The sequence below is a fragment of the Eulemur rufifrons genome, chromosome 10 (genome assembly GCF_041146395.1).
Source record: "Eulemur rufifrons isolate Redbay chromosome 10, OSU_ERuf_1, whole genome shotgun sequence".
NCBI classification, from domain to species: Eukaryota; Metazoa; Chordata; class Mammalia; order Primates; family Lemuridae; genus Eulemur; species Eulemur rufifrons.
In genome coordinates this window covers 1065246-1085686 of record NC_090992.1, presented here as the reverse complement: position 1 = coordinate 1085686, position 20441 = coordinate 1065246, and the positions used below count along the sequence as shown (strand labels likewise).

Here is a 20441-nt window from a genome sequence, read left to right as displayed (position 1 = left end):
GCCACACAGGTGGCACGGATCTAGATCATTCCTTGTGAGCCCTGCCTTCTGCTGTCTGACTTTGAGCCAGGCTCCAGCCTAAGCGTTTACATGTATTATCGCTTTGACTTTTCAGAACAATTATATAAAAATTAATATTACTCCTATTTTATATGTAGTCAGCTGAGACCTACAGAGTTAAAGCCAGTGCCTGAATTCGTGCACCCAACAAGTGGTACAGCCGTGATTGAAGCCCAATATATTTGACCTGTGGATACTGGTCTCACCTCCAAGGAAAAAGCCACCTGCGCAAAGCCCTGGCCCCGCACAGCAGTTCTTCCGCTGAGAGTCCAGCTGCGACAGGTGGGGCTGAGGGAGAGGCCACCCCCGTCTGAGGGAGGATTTGCATTTTCCCTTTCTGGTCACTGACCCGCTGGAGGCCAACCAGCCCTGATTCCTGCAGGGCCACAGACTGCCTCCAGGCAGTGAGGCAGGTGACAGCGGTGGCTCCGGGCTCTGCGGACTCAGGACCCCCGTCCTGGCCTCCGCCCCACAGGCCTCGTCTGCCTCCTTCGCTCCCAGGGCAAAGCCCGGCTGGTCTCGGTCTGATTGGGCCCCCAGTGTCTCCTGGGGGTGGAACCTTGTTGAAGGGACTGTCCCGGCCGGATGGGGGCCAGAGTAACCCTAGCAGTGTTGTCCCCTGCCCGTCACCTCCTCCTGGACCCGAACGGCCTCCCCCCAGAGGGAGGGCCCCGGAGAGGCCGAGCTCCCTTCCACGTGGGTCAGGTGCTGCTCAAGCAGCGGCCCCAGGGGCCACGGGGCCCCGTCCACGCGGAAGAGGACCTGCCCCTCTGTGAACGGCCAGCAGAGGCCTGTGGCAGGCCCGGCTCAGGAACTGAGACCTCGCGCAGCTGCCAGGATGTGGGGAGGGACCAGGGACCCTGGGCCGGAGCTTCCCGGTAGCCAGAGCTGGGAAGGCAGATGCCCCATCAGCCACACGCTCAGCGCAGGGAGGAGCATCAGACCTCAGCTTTGCCGGCTCAGCTGCCCAAAGACAGCGCGTGGGGAGGGCGCTGATGCGAGAAGCCCCGAGAGATCCCGAGTTAGCGAGCCGGTGGGGACTGGAGACGGGCAACTTTCCACGCAGGATTCACGGAAGCACCTCGCTGCGGGGCAAGGCAGCCTGCGCTGCTGGCATGTCACCCAGAATCGGGGCCGTTCCTTCCGGGAAACGGGGGACGGTGCAGGGAGCTGGCGTGGCTGGGGCAGCGTCCTTGGTCCTGAGCTGTCATTTCCTCCTACGCCAGCGTCATTCTGGCCGCAGCTTCGCTCCCGGGTGTCTGAGTTACGCTGTTTGGGGGCACGGCCCTGTCTGTCCTAGTCCCCTGTGGCTCTGAGCCGCTCTGGGAGGCTCGATCATCTTTAAAGAGCAGGACAAGAGGACCCGTTTCTGCCCTGCTTTGAGAGGGCGAGTGATTCGGCTTCTGGAATTAACGTGAAGATCCCAAGACTGGAGATTGTCCTGGCGGAGCCCTGTCACACCCTTCCCTGTGTGTGACCCCACCCTTTGGTTTATTTTAGTCAAATAAAACCTGGAATTTGGCTGTTTTGGCCCCGAAACACCAGAGAGCGCTGCTGCACTGCGGCGAGGCCAGAGGCCACCCGGTCTCACACTGTGTTCCCCGCCCGGCTGTTCCAGGGCAGGCTGGTTTTAGTGACACTCTCAAACCTGACACCCAACACAGGTCCCACACCAGGACACCAAAGCTAGCAATTCCCTGCAGAGCCCAGTGGAGTAAAACGACAGCCACAGAGGCTCCCAGAGCTCCCTGGGGCAGGCCTGGCCCCCCGCTGACAGTGAGCCCCCCCCCCCCCCCCCCCGCCCCGCGCTCCTCCTCCTCCTCCTCCTCCTCGTGCGGGCTGATAGCGAGTCCCCGCACCTGGCGTCTCACCTGCCTGATGCTGCCGCAGCCCTGGCTCTGAGTATCTCCCACGGCCTCACCTCCCTCCGCCCTCTGCTCGCCGCTGCCCTGCACATGGGGCCACAGCTGCGGGGGGAGCTGGGGGGAGCAGATGGTCGTGTCGGGGCCAGCGGGGCAGGTCTGTCCCACAGGGAGCCCGGGGTGTCGCTCCCGTCTCCCCCACGGGCAGAGGGGAGGCTCCAGGCTGCAGAGCACCTGTGCCACTGCAAAGGTAGGTCTCGGTGCCGACCACCCTACGAGCCCGGGGATGCCACCGCCTGGTCTCGGTGCCGACTGCCACACAGAGCCCAGGGATTCCACCGCCTGGTCTCGGTGCCGACCGAGACACAACCTGGGGATGCCACCACCAGATCTCAGTGCCAATCGCCACACAGAGCCCGGGGATGCCACCACCTGGTCTCGGTGCCGAACGCGACACAACCTGGGGATGCCACCGCCAGGTCTCAGTGCCAACTGCCACACAGAGCCCGGGGATGCCACTGCAAAGGTAGGTCTCGGTGCCGACCACCCTACCAGCCCGGGGATGCCACCGCCAGGTCTCGGTGCCGACCACCCTACGAGCCCGGGAATGCCACCACCTGGTCTCAGTGCCAACCACCCTACCAGCCCGGGGATGCCGCCGCCTGGTCTCGGTGCCAACCGCCACACAGAGCCCAGGGATGCCACTGCGAAGGTAGGTCTCCGTGCCGACCACCCTACCAGCCCGGGGATGCCACCACCTGGTCTCGGTGCCAACTGCCACACAGAGCCCGGGGATGCCACCGCCTGGCACAGGCCCCGCCTGGCTGCCAGTCCCAGTGATAGAGCCTCTCTGGCTTCACCACGACTCACTGCCCCTCCATCCCAGATGGTCCTTCGGGTCCCCTGTGACGTGGGTCTGCTGGCCGTGGGCAGAGCCCTCTGTTGTAGGCAGGCCCATTAGGTTTTGGGTTTGGGTCTGGCCCTCACAGAGCCACACGTTGGGCTTTTCAGGTACAGGGAGGGTCACCCCAGGAAGACAGATTCTGGGGACTTAGAGCGTGAGAACAATAGACTCTGCTATGCCAGGAATCCCGGGATCTTGGGGCCAGAGGCAGTAGGAGGTTGCAATTTCTGTTCTAAATTCCCCCAGTCTCCAGCGCTGGCCTGAAGCCCCCTGTGCCTCCACACAGATGACCCTCAAGACGCTCTGGCCCCTCTTCCCCTGCGGGCAGGAGGGCAGTGAGCCCCCTGGGCCGTGGGGCTCGGCAGCCTCTGCCCACCTCCTCCCTCAGAGGCCTGGCGGTGGCACGGAGCTCGTCACAAATAATTAAAGGAGTGGAACTCAAGCAATTCCGTGTTGGCAACCTGGCAGAGGGTGTGCACACAGCTGAGAAAACACAGCGTCCCCAACGCCAGGGAGCCAGCCGCACCCTCACAGCAGTCAGCCGCCTGAGCACATGCGGACTCTGCAGAGCAGGAGAATCCTTAGACCTATGTTAAGGGACACTACTGATAATCAACCGTGGCAACGGGGACAAACGGGGGCTGTGCGAGCCAACTAGAAAATATTGTCGCACTAGAGATTCTGGGAACTGGTGTCTATCGTCCCAGGATGGTCCTCATCTCCCCTTCTCTCCCCTGCCCGTATGGAGGGCTCAGAGAGCATGTTGGGGTCTCTCACCCCTGCGGGTGGCCTGGGCTCACCTCGCTCCCTCCCAGGGGAAGCCGCTGGGGCCCCGGGGCCTCTGCGTGGCCTTGTGGCTGATAGGAGACAGGACCAGTATCAGTGGAGAAGGGGCTTGGCCTGCGCTCAGCTGATATGCTCCTCGGGGGCCCTGACGCAGGGTGAGGCCGGATCTCAGCGATGGCGGCTGGGGTGGGACTCCCCGCCTGGCCTGTGCCTCCCCGACCTGCGTACTGGTCTCACCAGCCACCCCAGTCCCTTCATGGGCCTCAAGCCTTCACAGCTCAGAGCAAAGACATCTCCAGGCTGTCCCTCCCCTAGACTCCTGCACCTCTCCCGAGCCTGTGCTCCCGAGAACGTGTCTCTGTTTTGTGGCTGGTTCTTACCAGCTCCAGCTTATTCTTTTTTGAGATAAAGTCTCACTCTGTTGCCCAGGCTAGAGTGCCGTGGCGTCAGCCTAGCTCACTGCAACCTCAAACTCCTGGGCTCAAGCGATCCTCCTGCCTCAGCCTCCCGAGTAGCTGGGACTACAGGTGTGCACCAGCACACCCAGCTAATTTTTACTATTTTTAGTAGAGACGGGGTCTCGCTCTTGCTCAGGCTGGTCTCGAACTCCTGACCTCGAGAGATCCTCCTGCCTTGGCCTCCCAGAGTGCTGGGATTACAGGCGTGAGCCACCGCGCCCGGCCTGGCTCCAGCTCTTATTCTCCACCGTTATTCAGGGCCCAGCACAGAGGTGGCTCCCAGTGCCTGCCGTGTCCAGCACTGGCGTGACGAACCCAAGGCTACCCTCCCCCCGCACACAGGCGCTCAGGCCCGTCAAGCTGTGGAGGCTCAGTCCAGGGGCTTCCTCCTTCCTGGCCGTAAGAGGGTTTGAGGGAGGCCCTCCGTCTCAGAGCCGTTCCTACCGAGTATGAAGGCCACCACGTAGTTGGAGATCTGGCCCACGCCCACGATGACAAATAACACGGTGAACATCTCCCAGTTGACGGAGAAAATCTGCAGGAAGCTGAAGCCGGTTTGCACGGCCATGGTTGTGAAGAGAATGTTCTTCCTGCCAAACCTGCGGAACACAGCAGAACACAGAACGTGAGGTGTGGAGGCTGCACGCGGCTGTAACTCACGGTGTGTTGGGAGCCCTGAGTCAGGCGTCACCGCAGGCTGTTCTCCCTGTCACAGCTCTCCGCTTCCTCCTAGTGGCCTCAGGCATGCGTCTGCTCAGGAGGCACCTTCTGATTCCAGCTTCCTTTCAGCAGTATCTGCCGGTGACCCCGCAGTCGGTGGCAGGCTTAGTCTCACATTCTGACAGCTGAGCGTGGGCAGCACAGAGCGCAGGTGTGATCGGAACAGTCTCCTGCCCATTTTCCAGACTCAGGGCTCGGCTGTCGGCCTGGGGAGGGACAGGCACTCCTCTAGGGGGCTCCCTGCAACAGTGCCATCCAGCAATCCCACAGAACACGTGGGGGCCGGGGGACACGTCTCCTGGGCTGAGACAGCGTCTCCCCCAGCCTGGGAGCTCCATCAGGCCCAGAACCAGCCCGGGTCAGCCCCGTGGCCCCGGGTGCAGCCAGCGGCCCGGCCCACAGCCGGGAGGGCAGTGGTGACGGCAGCATCGTGTGCTGTCACAGGGCTTGTGGTCTGAGGACTGTGGTTTCCGGGGGGGTCAGTAGACCCTCCTCATGTCCGGCCGAACCCCTGGGGGTACGAGGCAGGGTGACCGGACCAAAGCAGGTGCCGGCCGGCCGTGGGGGCTGAAGGCAAGGTCAGGCCTCCTCCCAGCACGGACTCGGTGGCCTCAGGGTCCTCCCTCCTCTGGGCAGAAATACCCTGAGTCCAGCCGCAGCCCGAGACAGGCAGCAGGTGAGCCAGGGCCCTGTCCCACCGGCCGGTGCTCTCGGGGTCCTCACCTGTCCGACAGCTGCCCGCACACGAAGGAGCCCAGCAGGACGCCCACGAAGAACAGGGAGGTGGTGAGCGGCGGCTTCCAGTCCTCCTCACACACCAGGTTCCACTGCCGGGGAGACACGCGAGGGGTGAGCCCGGCCCCCCGCAGCCCCGGCCCCTCCCTGCGCCAGCTGCTGCCTGCGTGCAGAGGGCACAGGCCCCCCGAGACCCGCCGCTGCCCTCCCTGAGACTCGGCGTCCTCTGAGAGGTGGTGACGGTGCCCACTCTGCTGACGTCACGTCACAGCAGCACGCGGGGGCCACCGCTGTGCCTGGTGATGCTCAGCCGAGACGCCAAGGTGGCTCTGCCCCTTCAGAGGGCGCCGGGCAGGGAGGGACAGTGTCCGAAAAGCCGGAAGGGGCGGGGCAGGGGGCACAGTCATGGGCGGGGCAGGGGGCACAGTCATGGGTCCACGGGTGAAAGTTTTGTCTCCCGTATTGCAAAGTGCATGAGGTCCCAGGGGCTCTGCGACTTCATTTTCCGAGCAGACTCTTCTGGAAACCTCCGTGGCCCTGGTCCACGCCCACCTCGGCCAAGCCTGGGCCCGATTCAGGGCCCCACGGTGGGGGCCGGGGCTGCTCCCCTCCCCAGGGCTCCCCAGCTCCCCCCTGCCCCCGCCCACACCCTCCTTCCCGCGGGGCCTTTCCGGAAGTGCAGCCCCTCCCTGGGGGCCCTCCCTGTGGCCCCTCCCGTTCCTCAGGGCCTGTGGGCGCAGCTGCCCTGACACGTCCCTGTCGTCCCTGTCATGCGTCCACAAGGTGACAGTTTCAGCCACAGTTTCAGTTCTCAGCTCTCAAGCCAATTTGATGAAATCTCAAGGGCGGCTGCAAAGACTCCAAAGTGTGTTTAGTGACCGTTCATGTATTTAAAAAAACAACAACAGGTGCGGTGAATACTTGGGGCCTGGTGGTTGGGGGTGGGGAGGTGCTGTCTGTGGCGAGATGAGAGGAAAGACCCCCGGCCTCCCACCCACCCCAGCTCCATTCGCCATTTGCAATGCAATTCGGTTTTCAATCCTCACAACTCCCCGGGAAATGCGGTAGATTTAAACATGAATTCCCCTGTTTACATCACACCCGGTTCTGCAGCAGGGAGTTTATGGAGCTCACACAGCAGAAACGTGCCAACAAAAGGCTACGGGACTCAGAGCAGACAGAAAGTCGAGGGGGGAGGTTGCAACGCTAAGCGCAGGGAAGGCTGAGCCCAGACGGTCTCGCCCACGGGCCTGTTGCCTGCCAGGGTCCCAGACCCAGCGCTGAGGGTCCCAGCAGCTCCCAGAGGGGTCCCAGTGCCCAAGGGGTAAAGTCCCTGGGCAGGAGCACAGCTTTTCTGAGAGCTGAGACCCGAGAGAACTCTCCTCACGTACTTCCTCCACAAAGGGGCCCCTCTGCGATGTCGAGGACCCTGTCTTTGAGAACACGCCTGTCCTAAAGACACAGTAAGACTCACGAGGCCGCCTGCCGCCGTGCTCACAGGCCGGCCACGACAGGACGCCAGCACCCAGCTCTGCAGCAGGAAAACCACCTGGGCCAGGAACTCGGCTCTACCCCTCAGGTAAGGGCCGCTGATAAATCCGAGACCGGATCCAGAGCGGGCTGCCCCACCTGAGCTCCCTGCACGAGCGTCAGGGAAAAGGGGAAGGAACCCTCTAGAGCTGTCTGGCTAGATCCGTGTCCTCTGCCAGCCCACAGATCAGAAGTGGTAGAGAGCCCATGTGCCACCTCCCTCTAAAAATACCGGCCAAACTTCAGAAAAGAGCGTGGGGTCCGCCCCGGACACGCAGGGAGACGGGCAGTTGAGGCCCCAAAGCCTCAGGATGTAAAGTGTGACCCATTTTGCAGAAGATTAAACTGAGGCTTTGGGACGGGATTTGTCTGACGTCATAGCCAGTAAGTGGACAAGCAGAGAGCCCAGTCTCATCCCCAGGTGCTGCTTGGGACTGTACCCTAAAGGCAGGACAAAATGAGCCTGTCAAATGTGATCCCCGACACTTCGTCGAGGAATGTGACCCCAGGACTGGGCAGACAGGCCTCCACCGCGGCTCCGGCTTGGCAGCGCGTCTGTGTCTGTTATCAGCTGTGTCCATTCACCTGCAGCTGAGCAGAAAAGCTCCTCCAGGTGCGTCTCCCCTTTGTGGTTTTCAAGTACTTTCCCGTCGGGACTTTGCCGCAGGGGCAGACAGACGGGATTGAGGGACGGAAAGGGCAAGGGAGGCTGTCAGATGTGGAGCCAGGCATGGCGTGAGCAGTCGGTGGACGGGACTGGCTCCCTAATCTGCAGACCCCCTCGTTCAAAAATTACTAAGAATTTCAAGACAGCAATAGCAGAGCGTCGAAACCAAGTGCGGGCTTGGCGTGACTGCACAGCTGCACTCCCACGGCGCCGGCCCTGGAGTGGGTTAGGCCTGGTCTCCTGGGGGATGGAGCAGAGGTGGCGTCCTGGGCTGGGGCCCTGCGAAGGCTGAGGTGACTGCCAGCTCCCGTCACCCTCTTTCCTGGAGGACGAGCAGCCACCGCTTTAGGTCCACCTCCATCCTGGAAAAGGGGCCCAGGAAGCCACTGCAGCGTCACGTAGCGAGGAGAAGGCCCTGTGCACGCAGCGGCCGTCTGTCCCAAGCCCATGCGAGGTGCTGTCTGCCTTTGGGGACCCTGCTTACAACCAGCGGGGCAAGGTAGCTAGACCCCATGGCTGCCCATGGTTGGCTCTAGGGCTAGGTTCTCCCTCGTGGAGTTGTGCCCAAGAAGGCTTTTTGGAAAGCTGCCAGGGGCCTGGTCTTGGGACACAGGATTGGCAGACAGAGTTCCAGCTGGGGCTCGTGGGGCCGGGGTCCAAAAGCTGCCAGCCCAGAGAGAGGCCCTTGACCCCAAGGGGCTGTTCTCGGGGAGGCCAGGCCCTGTCTTAGGGCCCCACTAGCCACAGCATCGAGAGCTCCCTGTGGTTAGCAGTGACACGGTAGGCCCAGTGGGAGACAGTCCTTTCCTTGAGGGGACAGAACTGTCCCTGGGGGTCCCTGCACACGTGAACACACATGCACACACAAACACACATGCACATCGTCAGCTCAGAGGCCGGTGGTGGCTGTCCTGGCCAGGGGCTGGCCTGTCCCGGGCTGCGCTTCCCAGCAGATGCGAACATTCCCAAACACGCTCACCGCCCGGCCCCAGAGAGGTGGGACGTGACGGCCTGGCCAGGCTGAGCAGGGGGCGGGACGCTGGGTGAGCTGTCCCCGGTCACTGTGCTGTCCCACCCCCAGGGGCTCAGCCCAACGTTCTCACGGCAGAGCAGAGTGAGCTCCAGGTGTTACAGTTGGGCCCTGTGGCCTTCATCTCTGCTTTAAGAAACAAAATCCAGGTCCCAAGGTCAGAGGGTTTGGGAGGCCTCTCTTGGCGTAGAAGAATGTGCCTGTCACTCCTCCTCATAGTGACAGTGACAGGAGTGACAACCACGGTGTGTTGGGTGCTCGCCGGGTGCGTGTGTTGTCTCACGGAATCGCAGAGTCGCCGTGGGGAACGGGGACTCTCCCCTCCTCTGACACGAGGAGATGAAGGCACCAGCCAGGCAGCAAGCGGCCGGGTTGCCGGGTGAGCTCACTCAGCCCTGACGGCAGCACCTGCTCCGGGCCAGGCTCTGCACGGGGCGCAGGAAAGACGTGGTCCCTGCCCTCACGAGGCTCAAGGTCGAGCACGCTTTGCAGCACGGATCAGACGTGCACGTGTGTATGCAGGAGCCCTGCAGCCCCGGGCAGGGCGGGCTCTGTTCCAGGCCGCTTTGTTCCTGCGTCTGGCTAGAGGAAACAAGGCCGTCTCCTCATCCTCCTCCAACGTAAGAACCTGAATCGTCCGTGTAATCGTATTTTAGATGGTCAATACAGCGGGCTAGGCACACAGTGGATGCTTAACAAATTGTTGACGAATGCATGTCGAACAATTAGGAATAACAGAAAATCAGGTTGGAAAATGTCTGGTTCTGGGCCAGGGAGTATCGCACTGTACTTCGAAAATCACCCTCACCTTGAACTCTGAGTAGCCAAAGTCTGGCAATTTTCACTTTTGCCAAAGCCGTAAGGATCATAAAGATAAGCGCAGCTCCTCTGACCTGCTGGAACGGAACACTCTGGAAGGCAGCCTGGTGTTGGGCAAAGAGCACAGGTTCCTCGGGTTCTGCCACTTCTGGCTGCGTGACTTCGCCCGTTCACCACTGTCCGCCTGCTTCCTATCTCCAAAGAGGTGACAGTAAGACCCGCCCTGGGTTTGCTGTGCGCCGCGGGCAGGAAACGTCAGTGGAGCGTCGCACACATTATGGGCCTCGTTGAGTGGCAGCTGCCTCGCCTGTGCCTGTGTCTAAGCAAAACCAGGACTTGGGGCGGCGGCACGAGTAAGTGCAGCAGGTTGTATTTAAACCTCACTAGGCCAGCCTGAGCAAGAGCGAGACCCCGTCTCTACTAAAAACAGAAAGAAATTATATGGACAACTAAAAATATATATAGAAAAAATTAGCCGGGCATGGGGGCGCGTGCCTGTAGTCCCAGCTACTCGGGAGGCTGAGGCAGGAGGATCGCTTGAGCCCAGGAGTCTGAGGTTGCTGTGAGCTAGGCTGACGCCACGGCACTCACTCTAGCCCGGGCAACAGAGTGAGACTCTGTCTCAAAAAATAAATAAATAAATAAACCTGACCAGGCAGAAGAAATTTTAAGAAGTAAAAACTCTTCCATTCCATTACTAAAAACTAGAAACACTCTTACCACAAGGTATTAAATCGCTTTATAAATGCACTTCAATCCCAGAGATGACTGTGCATGAAAAATTAACAACGGTCCATTTAAGAATGAAAAATAGATTTCTATCGTGTCTTCTCATAGTTATCCTTCATTCCAGGGGGAAAGAAAAGTATTGATAATCGTTAGTTAATGATAGAATATACATCTACCCCAGTTCCATCTTTATAACTTGATTGTGATTTAAAGCTGAAAATTTCTTGACCATCTGCAGAAACAAAAAACACAACAAAAAACTCTGGCTATTGAATTCTTTTTGTTTGTAACAGCTTTATTGAGATATAATTTACATACCATAAAATTTACTCTTTTTAAAGTGTACAATTCAGTAGGTTTTAGTATACTCACAGAGTTGTGCAACCACCAGCATTATTTAATTTTATTTCTTTATTTCTTTCCTTATTTATTTTTGAAACAGGGTCTTTCTCTGTCACCCAGGCTGGAGTTTAGTAGCATCATCTTAGCTCACTGCAATCTCAAACTCCCGGGCTCAAGTGATCCTCCTGCCTCAGCCTCCTGAGTCGCTGGGACCACAGGCGTGCACCACCATGCCCTGCTAATTTTTCAATAATACTTTTTGTAAAGACGAGGTCTTGCTATGTTGCGCAGGTTGGTCTTGGACTCCTGGCCTCAAGTGATCCTCCTGCCTCAGCCTCCCAAAATGCTGGGATTCTAGGCATGAACCTCCACACCTAGCACAGTATCTAATTTTAGAACATTTTCATTACCCCTGAAAGAAACCCATACCCACTGCAGTCACTCCCTGTTACCTTCTCCCAGCCCCTGGCAGCCACTAATCTACTTTATGAGTCTATGAATCTGCCTGTTCTGGGCATTTCATGTAGATGGACTCATGCCATATGTGGTCTGTTGTGACCAGCTTCTTTCATTTAGTATAATGTTTTCAAGGCCCATCCACGCTGCCGTACCGTGTGTCAGGACCTCATTCCTTTTCATGGTTGAATAATATTCCACAGTATGGGCATACCGCATTTTATTTATCTGTTCACCAGTTGAAGATATCTGGGTTGTTTACACTTTTTTGACTACTATGAATAATGCTGTGAATATTCATATACAAAATTTTGTGTGGACATATGTTTTTATTTCCCTTGGGTACATACGTAGTAGTGGAATGGTCGGGTCATGTTGGCAAATCTATGTTTGACCTTTTGACGAACTCCACATCCGCTCTCCAAAGTGGCTTCACCATTTTATATTCCCAACGGTGACGAATGAGGGTTTCAATTTCTCCACATCTCTACCAACACTTGCTACTGTGTCTTTAATTTTCGCCATGCCAGTGCGGACGAAGAGGTATCTCATTGAGGTTTTCATTTGCTTTTCTCTAATGACTAATGATGTTGAACATCTCTGCACTGAATGTGCTTATCAATTTCGGGGCTGGTGCCACCCTAACAGCAAGTTTTCTGCTCCATGAACGAGCATGGGAGGTTTTCCCATTTGTTTAGGTCTTTTAAAATTTCTCTCAATGACATTTTGTAGTTTTCAAAGTATAAGTTTTGCAATTTTTTGGTTAAATTTATTCCTGAAGAGCTTCCTTTAATATTTCTTGTAAGACAGCTCTGGTAGAAACAAATTTGCTCCGTTTCTGTGTATTTCAGAATGTCTTTATCTCGTTTCTGGGAGACGGTTTTGTTGGAGACGTGATTCCCGGCCGGTCGTTGTTTCCTTGCAGCACCCAGACTGTTCCAGACTGTTCCAGCCTCCGCCTTCTGTTTTCTGTGACTTCTACCGCGAAGTCAAACGTTAATCTCACCCCGGTTCTCTTGTACAGAAATCATATTTTTGCTACTTTCAAAATTTTCCCTTTCTCTCTGTCCTTCTGCGGTTTTAACACGATGTGTCAGGATCGTGCAGATCAATGTTTCCCAACAAACCTGGGAAGTTTTCAGCCATTATTTCCTTGAGAATTTCTTCCTGCTCCTCTCTCTCTCCCGCTTCCTTCTAGGATCCCAGCACACACCGTCCTGTGCTAACTGGTTTTGCACAGTTCTCTGAGGCGCTGTTCGTTGTCTTATTCCTCTTTTCCTCCTTGTTCTTTGGATTGCACAGTTCCCAATCCTGTATCTTCAAGTTTGCAGATTCGTTCTTCTACCTGTTAAGGCCCTCGAGTGGGTTTTTATTTTCAGTTATTGTACATTTTTACTCCAGAATTTCTACTCAGTTCTTTTTTATACAAATGTAATTTCTCTCTCTTTATTGATATTCTGTCTTTGGTGAGATATTGTCATTATACATTCTTTTATTTTGTTTATTTACTTATTTTAGGGACAGGGTCTTGCTGTGCTGCCCAGGCTGGAGTGCAGTGGCGTCATCATGGTTCACTGCAACCTCAAGCGACCCTCAGCCTTCTGAGTAGCTAGGACTACAGGCACGTGCCACACACTTGGCTAATTTTTTAATTTTTTTGTAGAGACAAGGCTTTGCTATGTTGCCCAGGCTGCTCTTGAACTCCTGGCCTAAAACGATCCTCTCACCTCAGCCTCCTAAAGCACTGGGATTTGGGAGGCCACGTGGCCACCGTGCCTGGCCCCTTTTGCTTTTAAAAGCATGATTCTATTACTTCTTTGAACATATTTATAACGGCTGCTTTTAAGTCTTTGTTAAACCTGACATGTGAGCCTTCTCAAGAAGTTTCCGTTGCCTGTTTTTTTCCCCGTGTGTGGATCATACTTTCCTGTTTTTTGCATGTCTTGTAATTTTTTGTTAAAAACTGGGCATTTTAGACAACATGTTATAGAAACCCTGGGTACCAATAACCCCCCATCCCCATTTCCCTGATCTTTCTATTCAGCTACAGCAGCTGGTATCTCACCCAGCACTTAAGCTCTTTAGTTGCTAGCCGGTCACTTTATTGATTTCAGCTGTGTCCTGGAGCATACCTTGTCCCACAGTCTAATCCAGTGGAATTCAAGCCCCTTTCCGGGAGTAGTTTTTGAGGCAAGTCTTTAAGACTTGTTCTAACTCCACAAGGGCTTCTCTTGGCTGTTTGTTTCTCTGGTTCCTTCTGGTAAACCGGCTGCCCTGTGGGATAGCTGGTTATTCTAACGGAGCTACCAGAATCCTCTCGGTTGCTCACCAGCCAAATCTCCCTGTTTTCAGGAGCAATCTTAGGCCTGACCTTCCACACACTCTGTTTCAGACAAAGTTAGTTCCTGTGGGGACAGTTTCAGCGTTCTCTGTACTTTGGGACTCTCTCTCCCCCTGGCAAAATCTCTGAGCCACGGCTCCGAGCCGTGGGCAGGGAAGTGGCCCGTTCCCCTCCGGGTGACACCTGCTTTACGGGTGGGACACTGGGTGGAGGCGGCGGCCTCTGTTCTTTTCGGCTCGGCTCTCCTGCTGTGGAACCTCTGCCCTGGGAATGGGCTGGATGAGGGAGACCGAGGCCCCGACATTCCTGACCCGTGGCACCCGAGCAGAGCCGCCACCGCGAGAGTGGAGGCGGGTGGAGGACGAGGTCCTCCGAGCTCCTGGTTGCACCTGGAGGATGCAGAGGGGGGTGAGGGTGGGCACTGGTGGTCCCTCTTGGTGAGACTGTGTCCTTTGGGAGCTGAGTGGACAGAGAGCTGCTTTCGTGGCCACACGCCCTAGGGAGGCGCGTCCCCCTTGTGTGCAGGGAGGGAGGCGGACGTGTTGTGACGCAAGTGACGCAGACTCCTCGTCTCACCAAGAAATAGACTTTCCTGAGTAAGTGTGTCTTCGTTGCTGCCTGTCCTCGGGACAATTCCCAGAGACTAAGTGTGTGCCTGTGCGTGTGCGTGCATTTTACATGCACAAAATTTCCACCAGTTATGGTGGCTTCACGGGGGGTGGGGGGGCAGGTCTGCGGAGCTCCTCACGCCGCCATTCCGAAGTCTGAGAATCTTGCCATGTGCTTATTTATTTGTATTTCTTTAGGAAAATATCTATTCTCCAAAAGGGGCAAGTGATTGTACCCATGTTAAAATCAGGTTGTCTTTCACTGTTGAGTTGTAAGTGTTATTTTAATATTCTGGATACAAGTCCTTTATCAGATATGTGATTTGCTGATATTTTCTCCCATTTTGCGGGTTAATCTTTTTTGGCTATTTAATTCTTCTACTTATATTTCCATTTATAAATAGCTGAGCCAGGAGGCTGCTAAACCTTACAATGTCCTGTCTTTCTTTCGATTAGAGGTAAAGAAAAAGCCACCATCGGTGGAGAAGCCTCAGAGCAGGGTTCTGTGGTCACCAGAGGCTGAACCGAGGCGACAGACCCAGTGAGTCTGAGCAGGAGGAGGGGTGGGAGCGGGAGGGCCGCTCGGGGCTCGGCTCCGTCCTCGAATCCTGGCGTTAGACCGGCCACAGCTCCTCCGGGCTCCTCGCTGAGGACGTGAGCACATGGCCCGGGGCTGCGCCAGCCACTTGGCACTGAGGAAGCTCTGGAAGGTGCCGCTGTGACCTGCCCCCACCCTGCACACACTGAGCAGGAGCCGCCAGCCTTGGGCTGTCTGTGCCTCTCGCCAGGGCATGTGGCCCAGTCCAGCCTTTCCCCAGAACCTCCATTCTCCCCAGCCCGTCTCTGTGCCCAGCGGGGGTCCTTGCCTCTCTTCGGGGCTCCGGAGACCCGCGTAAACCCACGCTGCAGCGTTCGATGACACGGCAGGCCTGCATTCGCCTAAACACAAACAGTGCATCGTGCCGCGGGGGCCCGGGCCCCAGAGCTCCTCCGCCCCGCCCCGCCCCGCCGTGTTCTTGTCAACACGCCACCTTGGACTCTGTCTGAGGGTTCCGCTGCCCACCGGGAGGCACAAACAAAGTCTGTGTACCCAGGAACTTGGCAGGAGGCGCAGGTGAAGCAGCCTCTGGACAAAGACACACTCGGATCCCTGTGTCGGCAGCAGACAACACAGCTGAGCGGCAACAGGCAAACTCTTCGGCGAGGCGGCTGATAAACAAACAGGGAGCAGGTCCAGGCCGAGCAGGGCGAGCCCTGGGTCTGCGCCCTCCGTTCTCCAGCGAGATCTGCTTTCTAAAGCGTTGACTGGAAAGGAAAACCTCGCCGGGACTGGCTGGGGCTGGAGATGCTCACGCTTTATCCCCTTCGGAATCTGCCGGAGGGACTTGGCTGAGCACCCGGGTTACTGTTTGGACTGTCCCCGACAGCGGGGCTCCACGCCAGTGGGCAGCGTCCCTGCCCCTCACTCACAGCTCCCCCTTTGCCGGAGTCCCCCCGACCCCAGGGCAGGCACATGCTTCAGAGCTGCTGTGTGACGTCCCAGGCGGTGGCCGGCCACGTGCCAGGTTCCATTTGTCTCGTTATGCCCGTGCTGGTGGCTCCCAGCAGCTCAGCGCGAGCAGGGGCTGAGCCCTCAGGCTGTGGGTGGGGAGTCAGTACGTCCCCGCCGTCTCTGCCCTGACCCCAGGTCCCAGGAAAGGCGACACAGGGCTGGTGCCTGCAGCGGTCCAGGCCCTTTGCTGGTGGCTGTCTCGCCTGCACCCGCACCTCCACCCACAGCCCCCAGACGACACAGCCAGCTGCAGAAGAGGACAGAGGTACACGCGGGCTGGCGACAGCAGCCCTGTCTCAGGCCACTGTGGCCTGCCGGGGAGGCTAGTCCTCAGCACACAGGGCTCCCCTACGGCCTCTGGAGCATGAGGCCTGGGGACATCAGTGTCCGGCTCCAAGGTGACTGCCTCCATTTTCCCAGCCCGGGGACTAGGGGGTCAAGGCTACCTGTTGATGTCCCATGGGCAAAGAGGACATGCTGCGGCAAAGGCCAGCCCATGCTGGCCAGGAGCCAGGCTCACCTCTGCTGCCTGCCCGGTGGTCCCGCCGGTGAACGGAAGCCCCTAGAGAGCAGGGCAGTCGCTGCTCTTCCTGCTCCTTCAGCCTCAGGGCAGGAGGCCTGTGAGCCTGCGCACGCGTAGGGCCTGTGCTCTCTGGGGTCTTGGCGCTGAGGGGCTGTATGGAGGGCCAGGCCCAGGGAGACTGGGGCCTGGCCACCATGGTGGGTCTCAGTGACAAGGCTCCCGTCATCAGACAGACTGACTGGGATGCTGGGCCCTTCCTCCTCCAACAGGAGCTTCAGCCCCACCCAGATCCCACTAGTCCCTGCCCCTGCCCAGCTGCAGCCCAGCGGAACCTGAGCTACTCGGCATGCCTGGCGCTCCTGCCCCGGGCAGACACGGCCTCCCCCAGGCCTGACTTCAGAGACGGACGGAGGACCTTACTCTGGGTTTTTACATCCTTTATTCTTAAAGTGAAAAAATAACCTGGTCTCAGCTGGAACAACTAGAACAACAAAATAAATAAGGGTAGTATTAGATTATAACTGATGGAATAAGATAAATTTGCAGGAGCCTATACTGATATAAGTTTATAATTGCATAAATTAATAAATGGATGTGGAGGGGAAGCTATTCTTTTCAGAAGTCCAATTCCCAAATGCAGGAGGAGTGCGGGAACTGCAGAATCATCACTAGGCAAACGCCACAGTCATGGTTGCTTGGGTCAAGGTCGAGTGATGAATGTGAAAATCAGCAGGTAAAAATTTAGGGGACCCAGAATTTTATATGATCGCAAAGTATCTCTCTTAAGATATTTATTACTTGTGGAGGGAAAAATAGTAACTGTATAGTGGAGAAATCCAGAAGACATCAACCTAACCAGGTGATCAAGGTTAACATCACCAGTAATAAGATATAGCAATGCCCTGAGGATATAGCATCATTTCCGTGGTATTCTAACCAAAAAGTACATAACTCAATCTAATCATGAGAAAAATTACACAAACCCAAATTGAGGGACATTCATCAAAATAACTCATAAAAAATACCAAGGTCATGAAAGATAAGGGAAGACTGAGGAAGAGTCACACACTGGAGACTGAGACATGACAACTAAATACAGGGTGGAATTCTGAATTGAATCCTAGAAGAGAAAAAGGACATTAGTGGAAAAACTGGTGAAATTCAAACAGGGTGTGTAGTTTAGTTAACACTATTGTAACCAATGTTAACTTCCTCGTTTTGATAAATGGGTTACAGGTATTTAAATTGTTAACATCAGTGGCTATACGTGAACTCCCTGTACTATTTTTATAACTTTTCTCCAAATCAAAAATCATTTTAAAATAAAGTCTAAAAACTAATTTGATTCTTAGGAACTGCCAGGACAAATAAATTGGCCTTCACCATCCGCCCTGAGGAAGGACGCACCTCACACATACATGCGCGCACAGCCAGACGTGCTCACCCGGGTCCCAACTCAGACACCGATTCCTACCTCTTGGCATTTCTACAGCAGCACGTGCCATCAGCCGGCTGACCTTGCTTCCCGTGGAGGGTCGGGGGGCAGTTCGGGCCGGCGTCTCTGTCCCCGAGGGTATGCCCATTGGGAGATCCTGGCCCAGGGTGCAAGGCAGAGGTACCAGTGGGGACAACCCTCTGCCTGTATCGGGTCAGCCGGATGCAGAGAAGCTGCTCAGGGGCCTCGGGCCTGGCCGTGCGGGGAGCCGAGGCCGTTCTTCCCGCTGGCCCTGGGCACGTCAGCGCGGATTTGGACCTAAGCCCTATTCTCTGAGCCCCGGAGCTGCCACTGTGGGGAGAGAGGCTCAGCCTCCAGCAACTCTCGTCACCTGTTGGACTGGCCACAACCTGGACCTTAGGACAGCGCCCACAGTGCCCAGCCAGGGCGAAGGCAAGGGGGTGTTGAGGTCCCGCCCTTACCACTGCTCCCCACACACCTATGGTGCCCATTTTCTGGTGCCAGACTCTGTGCCGGCCCCCAAGTGATGGAGTGTGTGGCGTGATCTTACTGCGTCCTCCCAACAACTCAGATGAGGTGGGCACTCTTATTATCCCTACTAAAAATTGTGACAAAATATACATAAGCTAAAATTTACCATCTCAACCAATTTTTTTTTTTTTTTTCTGAGACAGGGTCTTGCTCTGTCATCCAGGTTGAAGTGCAGTGGTGCGACTGAACTCCTGGAGCTTAAGGGACCCTCCTGCCTCCGCCCCCCAAGTAGCAGGACTACAGGTGCGTGCCACCACGCCCGGCTAATTTTTCTTAATTTCTTGTAGAGACAGTGTCTTTCTGTGTTGCACAGGCTAGTCTCAAACTCATAGCCTCAAGTGATCCTCCCACTTCTGCCTCCCAAAATGCTGGGATTACAGGTGTGAGCCACCACGCCTGGCCCATCTTAACTATTTTTAAGCGTACAGTTCAATAGCATTCACACTGCTGTGTAATCAGTCTCCAGAACTCCTTTCATCCTCCAAGACTGAAACTCTATGCCGATTAAACAACCCCCACCCCCCACCGGCTCCTCCCTTCTCCCAGCCCCTGGCAACCACCATCTACTTTCTTTCTTTTTCTTTTTTTTTTTTTTTTTTTGAGACAGAGTCTCGCTCTTTTGCCCAGGCTAGCGTGAGTGCCGTGGGTCAGCCTAGCTCACAGCAACCTCAGACTCCTGGGCTCAAGTGATCCTCCTGCCTCAGCCTCCCGAGTAGCTGGGACTACAGGCATGCAGCACCAAGCCCGGCTAATTTTTTCCTATATATATTTTTAGCTGTCCATATAATTTCTTTCTATTTTTAGTAGATACGGGGTCTTGCTCTTGCTCAGGCTGGTACCATCTACTTTCTGCTTCTGTGAGTGTGACTACTCTTTATAACTCATGTAAGTAAAATCACACAATATTTGTCTTTTTGTGACTGGCTTATTTCACTAAGTGTAATATCCTCACGGTTCATCCATGTTGTAGCCTGTGTCAGAATTTACTTCCCTCTTACAGCTGAATGGCATGACAACATTGTATGTATAACATTGTAACGGTGTTTGTGTACATCACATTATGTTCGTCCATTCATCCGTTGATGAACATCCAGGTTGCTTTTACCTTTGGCTGTTGTGAATGGTGCTGCCATGGACACGGGCGTGCAAATGTCTCCTTGAGACCTTGCTGTAAATTACTCTGGACATACAGCCAGAACTGGCATTGCTGGCTCATATGCTAAGTCTGTTTTAATTTTTTGAGGGACCACCATACTATTTTCCACAGCAGCTGCACCATTTTAAATTCCCATCAGCAGCGCACAAGAGTTCCAATTTCTCCACATCCTCACCAACACTTGACATTTTCTGCTTTTTGATAGTGGCCATCCTCGTGGCATCTCTCTGTGGTTTTGATCTGCATTTCCCTAATGATTAGTGACTGGAGCATCTTTGCATATGGTGTATCCTACCTGTCAACTCCTCAATATCCCTACAAGGGCTGCTATCAACTGGCCCCTGGGGGAATTTCTAGTCTCACCTGTCCTCCCTTGAGCTCCAGCCACCCTGATCTGTGGGAATTCCATTCCCAGAATCTGCCATGTCCTTTGCCTAGACAGGTACCACCCATATTTTCAGACTCAGCTCAAATTCTATCACCCTATCTCGGAGTATTTCCTCACCTTGTTATCCCACAGAGAGGGTAATTTATTTACCCCAGGCCACACAGCAAGCCAGCCAGGGTTGGAAATCGGGCTCCAGAACCCCACTGCTAACCAGGGCTGTTATTAGCACTTTTTAACACAGCATCTGAGCTCTGAGGGCAGGGCCCGTGCCCAGCGCAAGGCCGGGCACAATGTCTGATGACTGTCACGTTGCACAGAGGGAAAGGGCTAGAGGACCAGCAGAGGCCACTCTTAGGTTTTTCTTGGGAGGAACATAGAGCAGAGGAGGAGCTAGAAGCAGGGAAATCCCACCCTCGCAGGCTGTGAGGACGCTCCAGGCTGTGAGGACGCTCCCGCCAGAAGCAGGGTGTGCCCTGATCCAGCATATCCCGGTCCTCTCCAGACATGAAACAGGAAAAATAGCAGGGGAAGTGTGTCCTGATTCCTGGAACTGAGAAAACCTGCCACCAAGCCCTTAGGATGCTACGGGGCTGGCAGCACAAGCCGCAGTCCCTGCCCACCGGCTGGCCCTATGCTCAGAGGAGTCTCTGTGGGTCCAGCCCGCCTTGAGTGCCCTGGGGCCAGGGTTGTGCCTTCTCTGCTTCCTTGTACCCAACCAGCACCAGCAGGCCCTTTGCTTCCTTTCGGAGAAACTGGGGCCTCGGGACAGGACCCCAAGCTTCCCCACA

The 20441-nt window shown here is 55.8% G+C and overlaps 1 protein-coding gene across 3 annotated transcripts in view; it reads right to left on the bottom strand.

The window, feature by feature from the left end:
• LOC138392868 (solute carrier family 22 member 4) overlaps positions 1-20441 on the bottom strand; it is a 40956-nt gene that overhangs the window by 19456 nt on the left and 1059 nt on the right. For all 3 annotated transcript variants that reach the window (XM_069483597.1, XM_069483596.1, XM_069483598.1), the window contains exons 2-3: positions 5514-5617; positions 4515-4669 (exon numbers count right to left, since the gene is read on the bottom strand). In XM_069483597.1, coding sequence (XP_069339698.1) covers positions 4515-4669; positions 5514-5617 — 259 coding nt within the window. The remainder of the gene's footprint in view (positions 1-4514; positions 4670-5513; positions 5618-20441) is intronic.